General features: G+C 57.7%; 1 protein-coding gene across 1 annotated transcript; it reads left to right on the top strand.

The window, feature by feature from the left end:
• The first annotated feature begins 1,925 nt into the window (after window positions 1–1,925).
• B3GNT7 (UDP-GlcNAc:betaGal beta-1,3-N-acetylglucosaminyltransferase 7) lies at window positions 1,926–9,638 on the top strand. Its single transcript, XM_075507058.1, has 2 exons — window positions 1,926–2,009; window positions 6,100–9,638. The coding sequence occupies exons 1-2, from the start codon at window positions 1,999–2,001 to the stop codon at window positions 7,304–7,306; spliced, it is 1,218 nt and encodes a 405-aa protein (XP_075363173.1). The 5' UTR covers window positions 1,926–1,998; the 3' UTR covers window positions 7,307–9,638.
• Window positions 9,639–10,487: the final 849 nt, after the last annotated feature.

Here is a 10,487-nt window from a genome sequence, read left to right as displayed (position 1 = left end):
GCCTGTTTGTGAAGGGGAGGTCTCCAGTGGGGTCCCCCTCCACCACGAGCCCCTCTGTGCAGAGTGGGGTGAATTCCCAGCCATGGGTTGGCATGCACCCACCATTCCCGTGCTGCAGGGGTGAGATGAGTCCTTCTCGCATCCCGCTCTGGTCAAGCTGATGCTCAGTGTGGATCTTTAAGGTACCCCTGACACCCTTTCTCCGTGCATCTAACAGCCATGACTTTCTTGGGCCATGAGTTCAGCAGATACAGATTTTCTTGTGGGCAGTGGGAACAGACTAAAAAGAAATCAGAGAAGGTGCGTAGGGACCTTTGGTGGTGATAAGGTTGTGGGCTGCCGCAGAGCTGGCGCAACCTGTTTGGGCAATGTTTTCTGGGGAGTTTTTACAGCCCCCAGGATGCGGAGCTGCAGGGCATCTGCTGAGCTGCTGTGGTGGGAAAGCGATAAGCCGAGATAAGGAGAGAGAAGCGAGTCTGGAGAAAGCAATACAATTTTCCTCCCCAAACTGAGCTGGACTTGGGGGTTTCTTGGAAGAGGGCCAAATGCTGTTTGAGTAGCAGGAGTTGCGTGGGTCCCACCACGTGTCCAGCCTCAGAACAGAAGAGCCTTTCCCATTACAATCCCAGTGCGTCCAGGGGGTTGTGAGAGCTGTGAGATACCCTGACCCTCAGCACTCGTGCAAAATGCAGAGGGGCTGTGGGGAAAGGGACTGGGATATCTCTGCTGGGCAGGAAAGGAAATATCCCAAAGGATTTCCTGCAGGTTTCCCAGCCTGGCTTTGTGGTTGATACAAGCGGCTGGTGGGGATGGGGGGATGACAAAAAAGGAGACATCAGAAATGATGGGGGCTGATTTCCAAGGCTGAAAAAGACCCTCAACTGAAATGCCACATTTGAGAGGAAAGGAAGGTCTTAAATCTGCTTCTCAATGGGCAATGGGATGTCCCACGCTGATATGGCTGCAGCAGGGATGCTGGAGAAATACTGCTTCGAACCAGGGCTGAAGGAAGACTCTGGAAGGACACCTGGCCGGCCTGTGGTGCTGGTGGAAATCTGACCTATGAGAGAGGTCCACGCATGCTGAGCAGGTATCTTCCTGCTACAGTAACCCTTCCCCTTGGCTCCCTGCACCCCTAGGTGAGGTGTGGGTCCCAGGAGATGTGTGGGTCCTGGACAGAGCGTGAGTGCCTGGTGAGGTGGGAGTCCTGGGTGGAGTGTTGGTCCCTGATGAGGTGTGGAGCCTGAGTGAGATGTGAGTCCTGGGAGAAATGTGGGTCCCAGGCAGTGTGTGGGTCCCAAGAGAGGTGTGACTCCACTGCTCCAGGGATCCAAACCATGCTGTGCTCCCCAAACACAGAGGCAAGGCTGAGATCTCAGAGTCCCTGTGAGAAACTGGGGTTGGGCCCCACCTCCGTTTTGGGGTTCATCCCAAAGTGACCTGCCCATGTTGGGAGGCAGAAAAGACCCACATTCCTTTTCCGGAGATCAAATCCCAGCTGCCAAAAGCACCTCTCCTGCTGAGCACTGGGATCCCCTTCCCAAAACTGGGATCCTTTGCAGTTAACAGCTATGGGGCAGGGCTAACGCACCCCAGAGAGGGCACTGTGCCTGGGGTGCAGAAGACCCTGAGGGGTGCTGGGGTGGGACCCCCAATCTGCTGATGGGTGGGTGTCCCATCAGCAGCGTGCCGCGGGGAGGGTCCCCAGAGGGAGGTGTGGGGTGTCACCCTTAAACCCCCGCGTCCCCTTCCCCTGCCAGCACTGGGGAGTCTCTGCCTGCTGGCGCGGCTGGGGAGGGGCGGAGGGGCAGGGCAAGAGTTAACCTACCTGCTCTGCCATCCCTCTTGGCTCCACCTCGGAGAGCGAGGGGAGGGAAAAGGGAAAAAGTAGGGGAAAGAAAAAAAAAAGAAGAGGAGGAGGAAGAGGGCAGAGAGAAGCGCCCGGACCGCGGGCAGCCCCGGCCAGCAGCGGAGCGGCCGCCCCGTCCCACTCCCAGCATGTTCCAGTGGTGAGTGCCGGCCGGGGAGCGGGGAGCCCGAGCCCCGCTCCTGCCCCGCTCCTGCCCCGCTCCTGCCCGCCTGAGACCCGGTGTCCCTGCCCTCTGCTCCCGCCGCCCCGGCGCTGCGCCCTGCCCGGAGCCTGGGGGCTGCGAGGTCCCCTCTCCAACGGGTCCCTTCCGAGGGGTCCCCCGCTCCCCGCCGCGCCCAGTGTCTTCCGAGGAGCTCCCCGGTCCCTCTCCCACCGGGTCCCTCCCGAGGGGCACCCCGGTCCCCATCCCACCGGGTCTCTTCCGAGGGGTGCTCCGGTCCCCACCCCGCCGGGTCCCTTCCGAGGGATGCCCCGGGGGCGGCTGGCTGGAAAGGGCAACTTGGGTGGGGAGGCTGCGGATGGGGAAGGGACAAAGGACGGCGTCTGTCCCCTGTCCGTCCGTCCCCGTCCCGGGAGAGACGCTCCCCCCCCCCGCCCCGGCTCTACAGAGAGCTCCCAGGCGGGGTCCTCCCCCATCACCCCCGGGCCGGGGTACCTCGCCCCATCCCGGGGCACCGGAGCTCCGGCCCGGCGGGAACCGGGACGGGGGCACCGGGCAGGGACCGGCGGTCAGTCCCCCCTTCCCTGGGGATGCCTTTCCCAGCCCTTCCCTGCAAAGGGCTGGTTTGTGTGGCGAGGCCGGGGGAGAGCGGGGCCGTGGGGCAGCCAGACCTGCCCCGTGGGGTCCCCGTCCCACGGCAGCGCCAGCCTGGGGCCAGATGCCCACGGGGGGGAAACATCCAGGGTTTCTCCTCTTGCCTCTTTCCCAGCCCTGTGTTTTTACCGCCTGTATAAGAAACCAGACGTCTCTTATAAGAAGGGGACGTGTCCCCGGACACCCCAGGACTGGGGACAACCGTCGTGAGCTAGGGCCCCGCTCGGCGCTTGCAGCCAGCCGGCGTGGGCTGCTTTTGGAGACATTCGGGTGCTTTCTGCCCAGCCTCTGCTCCTAGATAAGATCCCCTCTCCCAAGCCCTTGGCACCATCAACAGAAATGTCTCTGTACCGGCGGTGCCTCCGCCGGCTCCGTGACTGGGTCTAATTGAGGGGCCAGAAAAATCCAAATAAATAGATAGCCCTGGCCGATCAAAGAGGTTTTCATGCGGATCAAAAGTGACTGTGTGCCTCCCTGGGGACCGAAAGCCCCAGTCTCCTGGGGCCTCGCCTGCCCCACAGCATCACCACCTGAAAGGGAAACTGCCCACCTCTAATTTGGGGGTTTATATTTAACCGCCCGGGGCACAGCCGGCAGCGGCGCGGCCGTCTCACAGGGAGGCTTTTCAGCTTTTCCTGGTGGAGAAAAGGGAAGAGGAGGAGCGGGCTGGGACCCTTTCCAAGCTCTCTCGATGGCACCGACACCGGCGGTTGGGGCAGCCGGTCCCGGTTGGCGCCGGTGGGAGCCCAGCCGGGACGGAGCACGGGTCGCTGCTGTCCCCGGGTCGCTGCTGTCCCCGGGCCCCGCAGTGCCGGGTGCCCCAGGCCCTTGGGGACGCTGGCAGGGACAGGCTGGGGGTTGTGCCCCAGAGCAGGGCGCTGGGGCTCAGCAGGGTGAGTTCTCTGTGGTGGCAGCGAATCCGAAGCAGCTCCCTCACCTCCTGCCAAGCAGTGGTTCTTGGGGTCTCCAGAAAGCAGGACCTGGTTTCTCCCCCGCTCAAGTACTTCCCAGCTGAGGAGACCACAGAGCAGAAAGATTCGAGATCAGAAAAGACGCGCACATGATTGTCAGTCTTTTGCCCCCCCAAATCCTTGGTTTGCTGTGGGAATCACCTGCGGTTGTGGCTCAGGGTCCCCCCAGTCCCCATCACTTTCCTGCCAGTGGAGGGACGGCGTTTCTGCAGGGCAGAAGGCGGCTGCGGGGCTCCCGGCTCCTGCTGGACCCCGTGGTGCCCCCGTCGTTTGCAGAGTCAGACCTACAGGAAAAAGTCCCAAATAGTTTTTTTGTAACAAAGCAAAAATTGCACGTTGCACCAGTGAGAGCTGGGAAACAGCGTCTGCTGAAGGAAGGAGGAATAAGTTTCTGCGCTGTTGTGCAACACCTCACCGATGTATCTAGATGTACTTGGGCTACTTACTAAAAGATGGAGCTCTCCCCTCACCCCCAGGTCAGAGCTCCCCTCACCCCCAGGTCAGTGTCTTCTGCCTGGGCTGAAATAAAAAGCAGTGACGCAAGGAGGGTAATGGGGGTGAGCAGCTCCATGCGGCTCCTGCCTGGGGCAGGCCAAGCCTGACAAGGGTGGGACCCATCCGTGCCAGTTAGCAACAGCTGGTCTATCTATGCAAATTTTTTTAAATTATATCAGCAATTCCCTGCCCATGGCTTCTGGGGAACCTTTGGCCATCCTTCAGGCTGGGTATGTTATCACGTGTTGAGCTTGGGGTGGTGGGGCGTGCAAGCATGGGTTGGGATGGGATGGGATGGGATGGGATGGGATGGGATGGGAGGGGGTGGGGTGGGAGTGAGGCTGGGGTGTCAGGATGGGATTAGTGCAATTGGGGTTATTATACAGGGTTGACCAGGTTTATTTCTGCTGCAGTGCCAGGCATTGATGAGAGGTTTTAAACATTGCTTGGCTGTGCAGGGGTTAAAGTTGCCACTGTATCAGACCAAAGGGTTTCCAAGAACAGCCTCAGAGCTGTGTGGCCAGGGCTGGAGAGGGTTAAGGGAATGGTGAGATCTAATCAGAACTGCTCCCTCATCAGTCCCAGATGAGTGGCCACATATAAAACCAGACGGGGAATATCCATCCATTTACACGTAATTACTTAGTTCCACGTTCGCCCTCACAGTCCACACTAGCGATCACAGTTTTCCCACATGATCACAGTTTTCCCACGTAAACGCAGGGCTGAAAAGTTCTTTGTACTTGAGGGTGAAGCCGGAGACAGGAGCTCCTGAAAAGCTCCTGGTTCCCCCAGTTCCTGCTTGGGTCTCCTGCATTTCAGGGTGGCCAGAGTCCCCAAGTGCAATGCTGTCCCCTGCCCTGGGGAGACTGAGGGGCATTGGGGTGTCCCACCAAGCTGGTGCTGTGGTGCAGCCAGTGCCCCAAAATCCCAGCAGCTTCCTGGTAGTGCTGATCACAATCTGGCCCCCAGAGTCAAGAGAGTTTCAAGGCTTTTTGTTGTTGTTGTTTTGGCTATCTGGAAATTACTTGGGTTAAATGTTTCAGATTTCAGCCCCAAGCTCCTTCTCTGGACTATCCCAAAGTGAAGGTGCCATCTGCCTGGTAGAGATGATCTTGGATCTTTCTGGCTCTAACGGGGAGTGGGAGGCCAAGGGGCTGTCCCCGATGGGTGGCACCTGGGCTGGGACATGCTTCTGTCACCAAAAGGATGGGTGCAGGGGACCCATGAGAGTGGTGTCACTAACATCGCCTTTGGCTCCCCAGCCAAGGTCCCCTTCACCCGCCAGCAGGGAAAGGAGCTCAGGGGGCCACTGAGCACCTTGTGTGTCCCCTCCGCATGGGAGCAGCTGGAGACGGGGCTGTCCTCGAGAAGCCATCCAGACCCCAGTGGGCACATGGACCCCAGCTGCCAACCTGTGCCCAGTGCGCATTTGCACAGGGACATGGCCCGAGGCAGCTGGAGCAAGCAGGACTGAGGCAGGAGGAAATTGGTGCAGATGTGCCAGCTGTGGAGGGGAGCCGGGCGCTTGGGGGCAACATGGTGCAGATGGGCAGACCGGGCAGTTAATCTCCTCCACGGATGCAGGGCGAGAAACCCACCTTTAACTGGTGTGGAAAAGCAGGTTGGAGAGGTATTTGGTGCCTCAGTAATCTCTGTGTGCAGCCTTCCCACTGTTCCACGGACCACAGGAGGGTCCCTCTCAAGCCCCTACCAAGCTCCGGGGTTTGTCCCATGAGGCAGCCGCTTCCCCGGGCAATGGGTCTGCAGCAGCAGGGTGGGATGACCCCGCAAGAGCTGTGTCCCACAGCTCTTCCCACAATGCTGCTGCCCGTCAAAAGGGACACAGATTATGAGCATCCCATGAGCTCTCCAGGAAGTGCTTTTGCAGACAAGCCTCTCACAGCCTGCAGTTTCCTCTCCTTAACCCCCCTGTCTCGTCCCTTTAGGAAGAAGACCATCTACAAAACGGTTTGCCTCTCCTTCTTGCTGGTGATCACAGTGACGGTGCTGCAACGGGGAATGGCCCCCAGCCAGTTCATGCAGGGCCAGCAGCAGAAAGAGCTGCCCCCTCCAGAGCCCCTGAAAACGCAGAAGAAAAACAATGCCTTCTCCATCACCAGCACTTTCTGGAAGAGCAAGAAAGAGAAAGGTCCTGTGAAGGAGGAGGAGGAGAGCATGACAGCAAAGCAAGCAAAATCCTGGGACGTCACCACTACCAACTGCTCAGCCAACCAGAACTTCAGCAAGGTGGACTGGTTCAAAGGACTGGAGCCCAATTTCCAGCAGTTCCTGCTCTATCGGCACTGCCGCTACTTCCCCATGATGATTAACCACCCGGAGAAATGCAGCGGGGATGTCTACCTGCTCATCGTGGTCAAGTCTATCATCACGCAGCATGACCGCCGCGAGGCCATCCGGAGGACCTGGGGCCGGGAGAAGGAGGTGGATGGCAAGAGGATCAAGACGCTGTTCTTGCTGGGCACGGCCTCCAAGGAGGAGGAGAGAGCCAACTACCAGAAACTGCTGGATTACGAAAACCACATCTACGGGGACATCTTGCAGTGGGATTTCCTGGACAGCTTCTTCAACCTCACGCTCAAAGAAGTCCATTTCCTGAAGTGGCTGAACATCTACTGCGACAATGTCCGCTTCATCTTCAAAGGTGACGACGATGTGTTTGTGAGTCCCAGGAACATCCTGGAGTTCCTGGAAGACAAGAAGGAGGGAGAGGACCTCTTCGTGGGGGATGTCCTCTACAAGGCCAAGCCGATCCGGAAGAAGGAGAACAAGTACTACATGCCCAGCGCCCTCTACAACAAAAGCAACTACCCGCCTTATGCAGGGGGTGGGGGCTTCATCATGGATGGGCCCCTGGCCAAGAGGCTGCACAAGGCCTCGGAGACACTGGAGCTGTACCCCATCGACGACGTCTTCCTAGGGATGTGCTTGGAGGTCCTTAAAGTATCACCTGTTGGGCATGAGGGCTTCAAAACTTTTGGCATTGTGAAGAATAAGAACAGCAAGATGAACAAGGAGCCGTGTTTTTTCCGGAGTATGTTGGTGGTTCATAAACTGCTGCCTCCAGAATTGCTCCAAATGTGGGACTTGGTCCATAGTAACTTGACGTGCTCGAGAAAACTCAACATCCTTTAGCTCAGGCTCTCTGGAGAGCTGGGACTGGAGGGACCGGGACAGCCCATCCCGGCGGTGAGCTGGTGGCACACAAGTCCTTCAGGGGCATCTCCCTCCAGGGCGAGGAGGGCAGTCGTGGGCAGGGTTTGCGATAATGTTTGTTCCTGTACTGTAATGTAGTTCACTTATCTCCAGCTGGGTTGGGGGTTGCTGAAAAAGAAGAGAGAAAAAAAACCACAACAAATCTAGCACAAAATCAAGAGAGAGGGAGAGAGAGGGCAGAGGGGTTTGTGCTCTGCTTTAGGTACCAACTCCACCGGAGCATGATGAACAGGAGGGTGCAGGGAGGCAGGGAGGGATGTGGCACAGGCATTTTCTGGAGATATTCAGGGTCTGGCTGTCCAAGGAAGCCTCTCCAAGGGAGCTGAGCGGTTTACAAGTGCGTGAGCCCCCCTCACAACTCAAAAGTCAAGGGGATTTTATTTGTTATCTCAAATTTCTCCTCCATGCAAGGTTTTAGTAACATTGACCCTGTGCGCATTTGGTTCACCCCTGCCAAAGTCCTCTCTGTGTCCCCGCTACACAGCTGGGGAAAGGGGCTCTCCTCCGAGGCCGGACCTCGCCAGCCCCAAGCCCCCATTAGGGTTTCAGCCAGGTGGTCAGGGGATTGTGGTCTTTGTCCCCGATAGAGGGTCCCAGATGATGGTGGCTCCCACCACCAGCCCAGGCTGTGCTTGTCTCCCCAGCCCCCCTGCTGGCCTCGCTGTGCGTGCACTCGGAGGAATGCACCCAGACGAAATTCCTCAGGGATTTGTTCCTCCTGGCAGGAAAGGGAAGGGATGAGGCTGGCTGTCCTTGCCCACAGTCAAGGAAGCGGCAGAGAAAGCCAGTCGGCCCTGGCTGGAGCGGCCCAGGGGCTTATTACACCTAGGACCCCTGCTCGGGTGCAGGAGTCCCCGGGACTTGCTGCAAGGAGACTCTCTCCTTGCAGCAGAGCTGCCCTGGTGAGGTTGCCTTGGAGGGGGACAACAGCCCCAAAGATTCCATGTGTGCCCGCTTAAGGGCTCAGCCCCGGTTTTGCAGTGAGCGCGATGCTCCAGGGCAGGTTGGAGAGCATTGGTCCTGCGCTGGGACATGGAGCAGGGTCCAAGGGGACAAGGTGAAGGAGGGCTGGTGTTTTGCACCACGTCGGCTCCTCTCAGGGTTGTTGCAGTGTCTATTCTACAGGATGAGGCAGGCCAAGGAGCACAACAGGGAGAGGTATCACAAGACATGGCCCTTTTTCTTTGGGCTGAAAGGCCCGCTGGAGCTTTTGAGGGGAGCCCCAAGCCAGGTGCTGTGATGGAAACCCCCAACACAGAGAGACACGCAGCCACGCATGGGGCCACAGATTACTCTCCACCCACTGACTGCAGGCGTGAGCAAAGCCACAGGCATGTGCAAAGCCACACGCGTGCACGGGCAGTGGCGTGCCAGCTCCCAGGCAACAGGCTCTGCACATGCAGGTGTCCCCATGCGCAGGGCTTGCACGCCCAGATGTCCCTGCACATGGGTGGACACACACAGCCACATTCGTGGCCTTGACCACGCACAGCGAAACACAGGCACATGTGCGCTCGCTCTCTCTCCCTCTCTGGTGCCAGACATTGAAAGGAAAAAATTTTGACTACCTCAAAGGTCCCCCTGTGCAGTGCCTTTTTTTTTTTTTTCTTTCCTTTTCTTAATGTGTTTTGGAAACGGGCCTGTTTCATTTATTCCAAGTCTGTATGTTCCCCAGGTTAGAAAACAAACAAAAAAGGGCATAAACCAGCCAAAAAAGGCACCCTCGCGCCAAGCCACGCCACTTCTCGGCAAAAGCCCCCCTCGTCTGTTCAGACAAGCTGCAAAGCTGAAGAGGAGGAAGAGAAAGAGCCCGTTGCTGCCCTGGGCTTGGCCGTTGGTACCGGGGCTGGCGGCAATACTGTGAAATTTGATTTTCGATGCACCCAGCGGCACCATGTCCCTGGGGCAAGTGCTGGCAGTGCAGAGCAGAGGCCCAAGGGCATTTTCGCTGCCTGCTGGGCTTAGGCAGCGCACAACACTCCTTCACTTTCCCATCCCCTCCCTCCTTCCAATGGGAGTGAGTTCAGAAATACTTTCCAAAAATGACACCTCCGTAATTTATGTCAGGTACAGTACATTAGGCTGTGTATTTATTCTATATGCAGGGGGCAGCTCTCACTCTCCGTAGCAATGCGTACGGCGAGCCAGGGCTGCATGCAGAAATCTCTCAGTGTTGCTCTTCACCTGGCGGGACCTGTACAGAGAAACCTTGTAGATTTGGTGAATATTTTAGTTTCTAAATAAAGGTTGTAAGAAGGAGAAGAAAAAAAAAACCCCAAGCCCTCACCTCGTGTCATTGCTGGCAGGTTTCTGCTGGCCAAGACAACGTGGCTGGTTGGGAACAAAACCTGGTAATGGGCTACAGTGGCAAAACCACTACTTGGAGTGGGCATTTGGGGCTGTGGCTGCCCTGCTCCTTGGCACGGCTTCCTTGCGGAGCCTGGCGTGGTGTTTAACAAGGGCTGGTGGATATTTTCTCTCTTGCATGCACTCCTCCAGCTGCATTTCAAATCCAGCTAAACTTCAGATCATCCTGGTGCCCTGCAGCGAGGAGCTCCTCACCTCCAGTTCTGTGGGAAGAGCCGCTTCAGCAGGTTTGGAAACTCACCTGTGTTGTTGAACACCCTTTCCTCCTCATGATGAAGGAGCTCACCACCTCACTGTCCCTATCGCCTTCTCCATGGCAAGGCCATGCTTATTGCCTTTGTTCCCCCACCTGAAGCACCACCACGTCCCCTGGCCATAGCGCAATGGGATACACCTGCCATGGGTCAGCACTGACCCCAGAGCAGAGTGAGCCATGTCTGCAGGGACAAACCTGAATCAGGTTTGAATCTGGCTGAGGTGAAGAGGAGGAGTGCAGGAGCCCGTGGGTCTCACCTCGCTGTTTGGGCGCTGGGGGCTCGGTTTCCAGGGCTGGAACATGGCTTGGCCACTCGGCACGGTGATGTGGAGCAGAGAGGCTAGCAATGGGGACATGCTGGACTTGGCAGACTGGGCTGCCAAGAATCCTGGATTTCACAGGTAGCACAAAAAGAAAATGCAGAGCAACTGCACTTATGGATGCTCTTGCCCATTCCCTCTCCAGTGTAACCCAGGG

This window comes from Mycteria americana, chromosome 7, assembly GCF_035582795.1.
Source record: "Mycteria americana isolate JAX WOST 10 ecotype Jacksonville Zoo and Gardens chromosome 7, USCA_MyAme_1.0, whole genome shotgun sequence".
NCBI lineage: Eukaryota > Metazoa > Chordata > Aves > Ciconiiformes > Ciconiidae > Mycteria > Mycteria americana.
This window is presented reverse-complemented; position numbering and strand designations above follow the sequence as displayed.